Below are 13,034 nucleotides of genomic sequence, written 5' to 3'. Positions count from 1 at the left end.
ATTAGGGCTGCTCGATTATGACAAAAATCATAATCATGATTATTTTGGTCAATATTGTAATCAAGATTATTTAAAACGATTATTAGTGGGCCATATGACCAAAACTTTATATGAAAGATTTATTTAATTAAAGATAGTGATATCAAATATATATTTTCTGTAAATAAGGTTGCTATGACATCTACATTATAGAGACCAGCGAAATGTCACAATTATCAATACCACAGCAGAATACCAGAGTAACTAATATTAGTTAAAAAAACAACAAAAAAAGGTACTCAAAATTATTGAAAATAATTAAACTGTAATAAAAAAGGCAAGGAATACAATGCCAGTAAGTATTATGTCTAAAGTATTCAGTTAACAGCCTACTAGAGAAATGTAATAACCTAATGTAAAATAAAACAGCATAGTCTTCACTGTAAGAATTAAACTTCCTTTGTTTCTTATTAAAGCTACAAAAGTCCTTCAGTCAAGAGCAGTGAGTGATTTTGAATGTGTCTTTTGTTGTTTGATTAATATTAAGCACACAGTCGGCAGCAGGAATATAGCCCGCTGTCACTTTAAGAGCCGCACGGATCCAATTTACTGTTACACAAGTATTTTCATTCTTAACTCTTTACTTTCATTTATTACATAACCGATGAGGGTTTACGTGAATAATCACTAAGCGCCACATTCTGACACATTTGTGTGTGTATTTGACCGTTTAGGCGCTAAAAGATGACTTTACATGTCTGTGTTGTGTTCCGTCTCTGAGCGCATCCACAGTAATCTTCCCGAGGAAGCGCAAGTTCTTTCACGCTTTTAAAAACATAAATCAATCTAATCAACTTAAATAAATCAAGCACATCCCGTTTTGCAAAAGTCTCGTTACATGATTTTACTGATTATGGAGGAACGAAAGAGCACCGCTGGAAAGGGGGCGGAATGGGGCGCAATAATCGTTTTATCTTGATTACTGTATTTTCATAATCGTTGGAGGCCGAAATCGAAATCGAAACTGAATTTCGATTAATTGCACAGCCCTATTTCTAATCATGCTGATATTTGGGAAAACAGCACTCTTACTTGTGCGATATTGCTGACTGTGTCATATACAAACAGAAACAACATTTTGCCCCCATATATTGAATTTTTGCATTCTAATAGGCTACATCACACAGAGAAGGTGTGCACTCTTAAGGCACAACAACAATTCCAATATTATTGTAGATACATATTGCAAACCCCTAAGTGTTACATCTCAATGTTTATTGTAACAGACAGTAAGCGTGTGGCTTACCTGTTCAGACATGTCTGTTAGCTGTCTCTCTGATCTCTGCTTATCTCTCTCTAGCCCTAAAGCTCTCTTATTGGCTTCATCTGTCTCCTTCTGCAGCCGATGGACCTCCTAATATGCAAGAGAAAAGACAGATTAATGTCACACCAAATCACCATCATGTTTTTTTCTCCTCTGCCATCTACTTCAAATATGTGCAAACCTTCATAGCTTGCTCAAGTTTGGCACAAAGGCTGCTCATTGACTTTTGCATGTTTTCATATTCTTCCCTCTGGCGTTTCAGGATGGGAGCTTTGGTCTCCACCTCTAAAACTATCTCATCCAGAACCCTGTGCACACGCTTGTTCTCCAGCTTCTCCAGGTGCAGTTGGTCTTGCGCCTCCACAAAGGCATTATACAGCTGAAAGCAAATGTAGGAACGTTACTTATAATGATACACACAAAATTAGTTAGTTTGTGATAAACATCTTTTATACCTCCATTAGCTTCATGCCCGGCTTAACAATCTTGGCCACTGCAGCTGCAGTTGGGGAGAGGTTTGTCAGCTCCTCTTCTGTGAGAGCTGGAACACCTGTTGAAGTATACAAATAAAAAATAAAGTCTTGCACAATGAGATGACAATGTATTTACCCTGAAAAGTTTCTTCAGCCTAAAACAAAGACAGGGTTTTTTGTGCTCATTACCTCTCCGCTTAAAGTCTGTAAGCCGTGTGTTGGCGTTCTCCAGCTCTTTCTCCAGATGCCTGACCTTCTCTTGTAGATCAGACTCTGCTCTCTCCCTCACACTCTGCAGCTCTGACAGCTTCTTCTCTGTACCTTTATTAGCTGTTGATTAGAGACAGAATATCTACTTAACACCACATAACATCTAAACTTGGCACAACATTTCACAGTGAGGTAATGATTTGTAAAATTCAAAAATTTGTAACTAAACCCAAAACAAGAAAATAGATATGTTTAGAGAAGCATACTACAATACTACTACATCTACAGTATGCATACTGTGAACAGATTTTGCACATGCAATACACTACACACAATATTCTAGATATTATATCCCACAATGCAATGTGCTCATCCTTTCTTTTCCATTGTAATGGTTGAAAAAGAAAAATCTGTTACAATCTTAGCATCTTAACTATTTTTTAATATGAGAAAAGAAGAGATTAAATTGAAATTTGTGCAAAATTAGATAACCTTGTATACAATAACAAATGGAGGGAGATAGATAGATAGATAGATAGAATTACACTGAATTCAAAGTATACATTATCAGTTCACTCAAGTCCCTAGGAATTGAACCCATGACCGTGATTGCTAGCGCCATTCTCCGATGTCTAAGCTACAGGAATGAACTAAAATAAATGAACAAAAATTGTCAGATGATAGATAGATAGATAGATAGATAGATAGATAGATAGATAGAATTACACTGAATTCAAAGTATACATTATCAGTTCACTCAAGTCCCTAGGAATTGAACCCATGACCTTGATTGCTAGCGCCATTCTCCGATGTCTAAGCTACAGGAATGAACTAAAATAAATGAACAAAATAACACAAATATATAGATTAACTTAAACGTTTTTAATTTTCAAACCTTGCATCGCCTCCTTCAACAGTTTGTTGAGCTCTTCTACAGCTCTGTTCAATTCAGCGTTCTTGGATTCAGAGTCTGCTGCTGCATTCTGTGAACACAATAGGATTCAGATTTTAATCATACCATACATTAACATTGGACCCTGCACAACAAATATCAACATTAACTGACCTTGTACAAATTACAGAGTTTGAGGTTAGCATTCAGCTCATTGCGATACATTTCCTCCATGGAGACCCGCTGGTCTTTAGCCTAAAAACAGAAGACAAAACACAACCTTAATTTAAATTCTCTTCCATGTGAAATGGTAAACTAAATAAGAACAGGAAGGTGATAGTGAACCTCTTTTAGCTTGTTCATCATATCCTCGGTACTCTTCTGCATGTTGTCATTGTTTTTCTTGAGTGTGTTCACTTGGTCCTGAAGTCTGGTCACCTGATTATGACACACAGTACGTAAGACTGTTGCAGATAACAAATCTAGAATATAGCTCAACTGATAAATAATCATCTCAAATTCCTCACACCTCGTCCTTCTTGCTCTCTAAAGAGCACTTGAGCTCCAGGATCGCTTTGCCCTTGTCTCTGGATAGTGTGTATAGCTCATCAGTCTTACTCTTCAGCTCTGAATTCAGCCATGTGTTCTGGTTCTGAAGGAGCTCCTTTTCTTGTTCCATTCGCTTCTCACGATACTGATGAGAAAGAAACACAGCAAACCTTTCAAACAATCAAATCAAAGTATGGACTCAACGATCAGATGTATTATTTCATTGTAGAGAGAGAATGACAGCTAAATGGGAGTCAATATTCACCTGAATGGAAACCTCAGATGACTGAAGTTCATCTAATTTAAGCTGGAGCTCCATCTTGATTGTGTTGGTCTCCACAAGTTTGTCACTGAGACGTTTAAGATCCTCTGTATAATGAAGATAAGATACATTTTAGCAATTATGGATGTCAAAAGCATTGGTACTTTAGAACTAAGTACCAACTCAGCTGCACATATGAGCAATCAAATCGTTTCTGACTAACTGTTTACTTGATTATACCAAAAATTAATTCATTTACAAATAGCTAATGGCTACATTCCACTGTTTTCATTTTATTTACTAACATTTAAACCAAGTTTGGGGTCAGTAAGATTATTTTTTTTAAATAAAATTGGTTAATTAAATTGACCAAAAGTTATTCTAAAAAAGATTTCCATTTCAAATAAATGGGGGGGCTGTGACACTGAAGACTGAAGTAATCGCTACTAAATTCAGCTTTGCCAACACAGGAATCATTTTTAAATATATTAAAATACAGAAATATTTATCTATTTTATTTTTAAAATCAATATTTGTGTTTCTAGCATATTTTTAACCAAATAAATTGCCTTGGTGAACATAAGACTCTTCTTTTAAAAACAATATTTTACTGACCAATACACTACTGAATAGTGTATATTAGTAATTAACCTTTTAAGCAAAAAAAAAAAACTGAGTTCCAAAGCATAGTAGTTTTTGCTATGGTATTGAGAATTGTGAAATTTCACATCTATTTGGACTGATATTTTGGTGCTCCAAAAGTGCTTAAAATGTTGTTCAATTAAGTAATGCAAACAATCCTATTTGGTTAATGCCATTAAACTCCAAAGTCAATGACAAGCTCGATCACTCATGCAAACGACAGTGCCATAAATAACTCATACCGCTGAGGTTTTCCACTTCTTGAGATCTCTTCTCAAGCATCCGCGAGAGCTCTCTGTTTTCTGCCTCGATTTCATATTTGGCTCTTGGTGGCTTACTCTGAAATGCAAAACCATTGGGATATTTTCATCATCTTTTGCTGCTCAAGTATGAAGGTCCATATGAAGCATGACAGGTGAGAGACTCATAGCTACCTCTTGCGTTGTCCCCTGCTCTTCCTCTATATCTTTTAGCTTCTTAAGTTCCTCAGCTTTAAGAAAGAACAAGCACACTTATGTTTTACAGCAATGCCGCATCAATACAATCCCCATATTAAAAACAAAATAACGCACAGGACTTACCGAGACGGCCGTTCTCCTCTTTAATACTGTGATACTCTTTACTTTGGGACAAGAACTGCTCCTGACTCTCAGCTAGCTTCTTCTCAAGATTAAAGTACTGTTGCTCTGTTCATTAAAAAAAAAAAACAGGTAACATATTTTACTGGGACAATTCATACCGACAGTTCCTTTGAAAATTCATGGCAACGCATTTATGATTAAGACTGATTTGGAGAGAAATAGTAACTGTAAGAAAATGAATTAATGATGATTTATAGGTTAACAAGGAAGGCTTTATATGCCTATATATCATTTATATCTCTTTATCTCTGTCATGTTGTGTTTACTTGTTATCTTTGACTAATATTTAAATTTGTTTGATCTGAAATATTAAAGTGTGACACACTTTTTAACACCACTTTATCTCTGCATCTAGAGATCTGACCAATTGCATACATAAAGTTCAAGGTTAAAAAACGACAAAACAGACAAACATGAGCCAAACGTTTTCTTTGGTTTGCCACTACCTCTCAGAATTATCTTATCAAGAATTTTGTAGTGGACACAACCTGGTAGCTCATCTGTGCGGAACAAACAAGCTTTTACAAAATAATTAACCAGACAACATGTTCTTCAAAGTCTTGAATCAATATAAATGCATTTATGATGCCTAAACATGCTGTCTAGTAAGGCAGAACACTAGTGCATAAGATACACAGCTGTTGAATGAGTCTCTGGCCCGCCTGCTACCGTTACTCACCGCAGTCTGCTTTATATCGCTCGTGCTGGGATTTCAGAGAGTCTATTTCCGTCTGCTGCTCTGACAGAACTTTCTCGAGCTTGTTCTGAATTGCTTTCGGTAGTTTGTTTATCTCGGTTCTCTCCAGCGTTTGCTGAAGAAGTGCCGCCATCTCTCTGGCACACTGCAACAGTTAGCATTAGCAGCTAGCTGCCCTTACGACATATTTGAGCGATGTAAACTCAAGCCGCAAAGCAGCACGGACCTGCAGACGTATTGTCCAATCAGGTCTCTTGAACTGAGCAGCGTGTATTAGATGCGACGATATGTCACACGTATTGGGTCCACTGAGAACTCACCAGCTGTCTGAAGAAGTGTGCATGATCTGAAGGTAGATTTGAAGATTTTCTTTGCAATATTTTGTGGAACACTGTTGTTATATTGTTTCCTAAAATACCGTGATTTTCTATGTGTTTAAAGAAGTTTACCCTTTTTGATTTCATTTATAGTGAGACGTTCAACTGCTTCTGTTCTTCATTTTGGAGCTAACGTTAAGCTGTAGTAGCAGTGATTGCTCAAAATAAAATCTAATAATAACTATATTAATTTTTCATTCTATTCGTTACAATGCCTGATTCCTAAATTTACTTTTAGCATTTAAAACAATTACTTTTATTTGTAATTGTTTTATTTCGACAAAATAGCATATTGTCAATTTATTGTTTATCGGCCATAATATGAAAATTATTTCACACAGTGTTTGTCATGATCAAAAGGCTGACTAAATACACTTAATTTGGACTATTATTCACTGTCATTGAGAAGACTGACACTGATTTAAATGCTCATTTGAACTTCACAGATAATTATAATAATAATAATAATAATAAAATTAATCCCCTTAACAACTCCAATACCTGTCCAAATGTCACTATTTTCTCAGTGAAAACGCAGTATAAAAGTATTTTAACATTATTTCGCATCTGTTTTGAAAGTGTAACATGTTTATTTGGTTGTTATTTTACAGTTGCAAGCAGGTTAATATTGCACAATATTGGATTTTTATTATTTTTTCCTTTTGTATGTTTAGAGGCAGAATGGGTAGGAGTTATTTTGTAGATGAAGCTGTGGAGGAATATCTTAGTGGGCTTCAGGCAGCTCCTGGATCATGTGTGACCGGACTCCTGGCTGGTCAAGTAAGGAAACTAAACTCATTTATATTTAATAATGTCAGTACACACAACTATTTTTCCTAACCTTTTTTCGCAGTCCTCTCCTCAGAGAGATTTTGTGGTGCTGGCTGTGCAGACTCCTCACATGGAGAGTGAGGGGCAGCCGAAGGCTTCGAAAGGGGTCAGCCCACTGGATGACATTGATGTGGAGTGGGTCACAGAACATGCCAAGCAGGTGATTAGCCTGATGTCTTAGTTACCACTTGCACGGTGGCTTTGAAATGTTTTACTGTCTAGTTGTACAGTAAAGGATTTTGACTTTCCTTATTCTAGGTGTCCCGCATGTTACCAGGAGGTCTTTGTATTCTTGGCCTGTTTTTAGTGACCCCACCTGAACTCTCCAAAGATGCCCAAAATGCATTAAAAAGGGTATGGCCCTTGATGTATTGTTTATTGATTTTCTTAATTATGTTTATTTAATAAAAATTATTTAATTTATTATTAATTTTTTTTCCAATAATTTAATTAAGTTTAATTAAATACATTATAGCAATAATTTAGAAATTGACTGGATCACATTTTAGCTTGTTTTATTAAAGGTGATTTAGTAGGCCATCATCACTTAATCACTTATGTTTGTGCTGGTCTCTTTACATAGCTTATATTTGCCATGGATAAATACATAATTAAAGGGAGATTGTGGGAACTGTCAGAGGAGGATGTGACTGATCGAGTCACCCTGCATATCTGCTTCAAAACAAAGAAGTATCCTGCACACTACCTCCAGCTCTTACCCCGCATATTAAACTATCACTTTATATGAATAACCACATAAGTTTGCATGATCCTTGACTTAAAGTGTACAGACTTGTCTGCAAAACATTTGATGTAAAAGATCCAAAGGTAAGAGACACTTTTTTTGTCTTCAAGCTTGGAATAGTTTGGCAAATGGTGTATTTAGCTGTGTTTTATTTACTGTTGAATTTATAGAGTTCGGCCAAGCCAGCAGACTGGAAGTATCAGACAGGTATCTCATCATCCTGGCCCATGCTGGCCTGCTCTGTTGAGGTGGATCTGCAGATCCCTGTGACAGGATCTTCTTCTGATAACACAGACAAGTGCATGAAGGTGAGATGTGTATATATGAAAACAAGATAGTGCTTTCCCTGTGAAGGAGTTTGTATAGAATGAAGATTTGAAAAAAGGAAATAAGCAGAGTAAGTTGACAGGTTGTGAATTTAATCTTCTTTGCCCCCCTTGTCCAGGATGGTCTTAGGAGGTGGGCTAAACCGATCGAGGCTGCTTACTGTCTCATAAATGGCAGACAGGCATTAGATGACTCTGAGCTCATATCAGGACAGGTAAAAACTCTGTCATTCCTCTGTCATGTTGATTCTACAGTTGAGCTGAGGCGCATGTTTGTTCTTTTCAGAAAAAGAGCCCAAAAACAACCACTCGTCAGACACTGCCAGCACGGATCTTTGTCTCAGATGTGAGTGTCTTATCTTATAATGGTGTCTTCATATCAGTGGGGCGTATATATGTGTATTGTCAAATGTTTAATAGGTTTATCAATGTCACAGGAACAGTCAGAGCTGGATGAGCGGAGCAGTGCTCTGGTTCAGGTGTGCAGTGGCTCCATGAGGGTTCGAGGGGTGGTTCACTGCAGGGCCTACATCCACAACAACAAACCCAAAGCCAGACATGCAGCACAGGTCATTAATGCCTACTCATACTGCTTTATGCGTAGGCATGTGCAATGTACCATATTGTTATACGAGACAATATTCTATATATATCAGATATATCAATATTGGGTATTTAATTGTTTTTGCTCATTTGCCCTATTTTACATTACAGTGTACCATTGTCATCATCTAACACTCACTTAACATTTTTTAAACACTAATAATGAAGTAAATACTCATTTTTTATACTGTACATTATGATGTTGTAATGCCTGAATTCATTTGTAGCATTTAAAACCATTTTTTATTGTTTTACTATTCATTTATTTAGACAAAAGGATTTTAATAATAGCCATTTATTGGTTACCAGCCGTAGCATGAAAATTATTTCACACAATATTTGTCATGATTAGAAAGCTGACTTTTTTTTCCTGTTTGCCTGTTATTTACTGTCTTTGAGAAGATTAATACTGATTTAAATTCTCCTTTGTACTGGTAGGCCATTAAGAGAGACATCATAAACACGGTTTGCTCCAGAGTGGAGATGTTTCTGGAAGATCTTTTAATAAATGAAGGGAGTCAAAAAGGTGCAGTAGTCCATCATGTCTTACATGTGCTGTTAAAAGGGATGGTTCACCCAAAAATGACAATTCTGTCATCAGTTACTCACTCTCATGTCGTTGCACATGTGTTTGTCTTTCTTCTTTATGCGGTGCATAAAAGAAGATATTTTGAAGAATATTAGCAACCAAACAGATTTGGTTCCCATTGACATCCTTTGCAATGGTTACCAACATAGTTTTAGGTTCCACAGAAGACAGAAAGTCATTCAAGTTTGGAATGACATGAGTGCGAGTATGATAACAGAATCTTCGATTTTTGGGTGCGCTATCCCACAACAAACTTTTGCAAACATCAAACTTACCACTAGATGGCAGTAGGTTGCCGCAATTGTCTTCATTGAGTGACAGCTTTTGTACGTAGCACAAAAATAAATGTATTCATAATTCATCAATGTATTCATAATTCAAGTTCCCACACTGTTTTCCCACTAGGATTGTGCAGTGGGCAGCAGGCCCTTCCTCGGCGTGTGTTTGCACCAATGCCCATCTCTGGCCTGTCTGTGTGTGACTACATGTTCCCAGACGAAAGTACAGCTGATGTGGCCGAGCGTCTGAAAGAGATGCTGGACTGCGAAACACCAGAAGAGGACATAGATACTAGTTTGGAGAGCAATCAATGTAGGTTTCCATTTTTTAGTAGTAGACTTTAGGGTTAATTAATTCTCTCACTTTATTTGAGTGTGTCTCATGTTATAACATGGCTTATTTGAATAATGAAGCGTCAGTACTTATGGAATTGCACTGTTGTATTCGTTTACAAGTATCACCTCTAGGCTTTTCTAAGTGGTCCTCAGATGTGTGACTAGGGCATTGTGCAATGTAGACTAAGTCCTTGCAAAGTCGTTAGGATTCAGGGATGACTGAACTCAAGTATTGTAGGAGCTTTATGGTTAAAGAATGTGTATAGGTGTGTGACTATAGAATACCAAAGGATTAACCTTGTCAAAATGGGTGCATACAGCCCTCTTGTGACACACACTGCTTCATTTCTCCTCCAAAATAATAGTCAGCTACACCTTGCCTCTTGTTGAAACCAGTTTAAGTTTGCCCACAAATGGTTTCCATGTATGGTTAGAAGGAAAAATGTGGACGAGGTAATATGACTAGCCACAGGCTATAGAATATCTGATCCCTTCTAATAACAAGCCCTTCCGGGAATTTTGGATTATCGTCTCTGACAACACAACCTCCACCTTGGAAAGAGGAGATTATTTTCCTCTTTTTTTTTTTTCTTTTTTCCTTGTGTCATTTCTTCATCTTCAGTGGTACAAGCCTGCGATACCTAGTAATTAAATTTTTACACGTTTGTGCGTGTTTTTTTTCTATAGTATTCTCCACTGTTTCTGGGTCGAAGATAACTGACAGCCATGACGATGATTCCAGTAAGCATGTCATCTCAGAAATCCAAGCTGAAAATCCCAAAATTCAGAAAGCCCCTCAATATTATGCTGGTAAGTTATTCTGAATTATTCATTTTTAAATAGATAGCTCTCTTTTTCTCTGTGTGCAATTAATTTTATTCATAAAATAAATCATTCTCTTTCCATCATGGCATTAAATGGGACTCAACAATATACAGTCAAACCAAATATTATTTAGACACCAGATATAATTTTGTATATATTTTTTTTTACTAGTGGGTACAGGACGTTATAGTTCATTTATGTAAGTGAGGATAGTAAAATAAAGTAAACTGTGACATATTATACCCAATAATTCTTCATACAGTGGAAAACTAATAAAAATCTGGGACCAAAAATGATTCAGACACTTTGACATGACCATGTTTTGCTTAAGTGTTTTTTCTTTAATTGCTAATGCGACCGAATTAAGCATTGCTTGGTAATTGGTTGAAATAAATTGGTATTATCTAATTGTGTACTTAAATTTAACCGCTGACAGCTATTCAACCTAATTCATTACATACCTTTCTATCAAAGATATGTGACATTATCAATTTGTTCTGACCAGTTTAATTTTGGTTTGACTGTAGTTAACAATAGGTTGTATAATGATACAGTGTGAGTGACTCCATGTTGGTTGTTAGTTGGCCTGATGTGACCATATTTTTCTTTGTGTGATTCCTATAATTCCTAGAGACATTCTCACATTTCCATTGGTCCATTTCCACCTCCTGATGACTGATGACCTAAATTTAACAGCTGACAGCTATTCAACCTAATTCATTACATACCTTTCTATCAAAGATATGTGACATTATCAATTTGTTCTGACCAGTTTAATTTTGGTTTGACTGTAGTTAACAATAGGTTGTATAATGATACAGTGTGAGTGACTCCATGTTGGTTGTTAGTTGGCCTGATGTGACCATATTTTTCTTTGTGTGATTCCTATAATTCCTAGAGACATTCTCACATTTCCATTGGTCCATTTCCACCTCCATTAAATGGGACTCAACAATATACAGTCAAACCAAATATTATTTAGACACCAGATATAATTTTGTATATATTTTTTTTTACTAGTGGGTACAGGACGTTATAGTTCATTTATGTAAGTGAGGATAGTAAAATAAAGTAAACTGTGACATATTATACCCAATAATTCTTCATACAGTGGAAAACTAATAAAAATCTGGGACCAAAAATGATTCAGACACTTTGACATGACCATGTTTTGCTTAAGTGTTTTTTCTTTAATTGCTAATGCGACCGAATTAAGCATTGCTTGGTAATTGGTTGAAATAAATTGGTATTATCTAATTGTGTACTTAAATTTAACCGCTGACAGCTATTCAACCTAATTCATTACATACCTTTCTATCAAAGATATGTGACATTATCAATTTGTTCTGACCAGTTTAATTTTGGTTTGACTGTAGTTAACAATAGGTTGTATAATGATACAGTGTGAGTGACTCCATGTTGGTTGTTAGTTGGCCTGATGTGACCATATTTTTCTTTGTGTGATTCCTATAATTCCTAGAGACATTCTCACATTTCCATTGGTCCATTTCCACCTCCTGATGACTGATGACCTCTCTCTCTCTTTCTTTCTCTCTCTCTCTCAAACACGCAGGTGTGGCCATAGCAGCAGCCATTGCTTTCCTTGCCACAGCCACATCTCTACTGTATTTCAGTTAATGGAAATAGCAAAAATGTTTGTATGAGTGAGTGTGTATGTTTGTATAATATACTGTATGATGTTAAATATGATTTCAAATATAATTTTTAAATTTGGACTATTATAGGATTATATAAAATACAATATACAAAATACAATGCAAGAGTATATGGAGACTCCCTTATAATCAATAGGTTTAGCTATTTGGGTCAAGTCAAATATTAATGTTACACTATACAATTACAATCTAGAGAATTATGTCCCCAACGTTCACTGTCTGACCCCACTGATGGGTTCATTTTCTTCTGAAATTAAATGTTCGTTGAGAAACACTTCACAAACTGTCACAAAAGTTGAAGCAGAAATTAGTGGAATAATTAGTGGACGTTCTCATATATTTGGCCATCAAAATATATATTTCAAACCTGTTAATTGAGTAATAATATACTGGTTACTTAATGTAAATTACAATTATGTGTTTTGATTTTTTTCTTGGAATCTTTCCTCCTAATTTGAAGATTGCTCACTAGTGGCATGTTTGCACTCATGCAGCCTCAATAAAAGATCAAAAGAAAAAGGTTAATTGTCGTCATCCTGCCCGTGTTCTTATAGAATGTTTGTGGCTTCCCTCAGTATATTGTCATTGTGCCATTTGTCTTGTCATTATCAAACCAGTTTCTTCTGGCTTCTGTAACAGCGCAGCATTAAAGGTCCCATATTGTAAACCTTTCTGGAGTTTTATTTGAAGTTTTGATGTCCTTAAGAATATATATTTGCGGTATAAGTACCAAAAACTATCTCAATATATTTTTACAGCTCTTTTTTCAGGAGCTCTGC

The 13,034-nt window shown here is 36.0% G+C and overlaps 2 protein-coding genes across 2 annotated transcripts in view; one reads left to right on the top strand and one right to left on the bottom strand.

Annotated features, from left to right (window-relative positions):
* The window catches only part of LOC107722541 (nucleoprotein TPR-like), a 28,299-nt gene extending 22,433 nt beyond the window's left edge, over positions 1-5,866 (bottom strand). Inside the window, exons 1-13 of the mRNA XM_016530916.1 lie at positions 5,652-5,866; positions 4,913-5,017; positions 4,766-4,821; positions 4,574-4,670; positions 3,693-3,796; positions 3,408-3,572; positions 3,224-3,316; positions 3,053-3,133; positions 2,882-2,969; positions 1,966-2,106; positions 1,759-1,853; positions 1,485-1,682; positions 1,286-1,393 (exon numbers count right to left, since the gene is read on the bottom strand). Coding sequence (XP_016386402.1) covers positions 1,286-1,393; positions 1,485-1,682; positions 1,759-1,853; positions 1,966-2,106; positions 2,882-2,969; positions 3,053-3,133; positions 3,224-3,316; positions 3,408-3,572; positions 3,693-3,796; positions 4,574-4,670; positions 4,766-4,821; positions 4,913-5,017; positions 5,652-5,802 — 1,482 coding nt within the window. The 5' untranslated portion in view covers positions 5,803-5,866. The remainder of the gene's footprint in view (positions 1-1,285; positions 1,394-1,484; positions 1,683-1,758; positions 1,854-1,965; positions 2,107-2,881; positions 2,970-3,052; positions 3,134-3,223; positions 3,317-3,407; positions 3,573-3,692; positions 3,797-4,573; positions 4,671-4,765; positions 4,822-4,912; positions 5,018-5,651) is intronic.
* Positions 5,867-5,954: 88 nt separating this feature from the next.
* Positions 5,955-12,774, top strand: LOC107722540 (protein odr-4 homolog). The gene is made up of 14 exons (XM_016530915.1): positions 5,955-6,021; positions 6,721-6,826; positions 6,900-7,037; positions 7,136-7,231; positions 7,461-7,567; positions 7,669-7,705; positions 7,793-7,930; positions 8,068-8,163; positions 8,235-8,294; positions 8,386-8,517; positions 8,990-9,077; positions 9,546-9,731; positions 10,442-10,564; positions 12,153-12,774. Exons 2-14 carry the CDS (start codon positions 6,728-6,730, stop codon positions 12,215-12,217), a joined length of 1,365 nt encoding a protein of 454 aa, XP_016386401.1. The 5' UTR covers positions 5,955-6,021; positions 6,721-6,727; the 3' UTR covers positions 12,218-12,774.
* Positions 12,775-13,034: the final 260 nt, after the last annotated feature.

This window comes from Sinocyclocheilus rhinocerous, unplaced genomic scaffold (genome assembly GCF_001515625.1).
Source record: "Sinocyclocheilus rhinocerous isolate Xijiao unplaced genomic scaffold, SAMN03320098_v1.1 scaffold541, whole genome shotgun sequence".
In the NCBI taxonomy this organism is placed as follows: domain Eukaryota; kingdom Metazoa; phylum Chordata; class Actinopteri; order Cypriniformes; family Cyprinidae; genus Sinocyclocheilus; species Sinocyclocheilus rhinocerous.
This window is presented reverse-complemented; position numbering and strand designations above follow the sequence as displayed.

Excerpts from the sequence above, each read along its gene's own strand:
- LOC107722540 (XM_016530915.1), top strand. The coding sequence starts at position 6,728 with ATGGGTAGGAGTTATTTTGTAGATGAAGCTGTGGAGGAATATCTTAGT. Across the intron at positions 7,038-7,135 it reads TCACAGAACATGCCAAGCAG|GTGTCCCGCATGTTACCAGG; the intron begins GTGATTAGCCTG and ends TCCTTATTCTAG. Across the intron at positions 8,518-8,989 it reads AAGCCAGACATGCAGCACAG|GCCATTAAGAGAGACATCAT; the intron begins GTCATTAATGCC and ends TTGTACTGGTAG.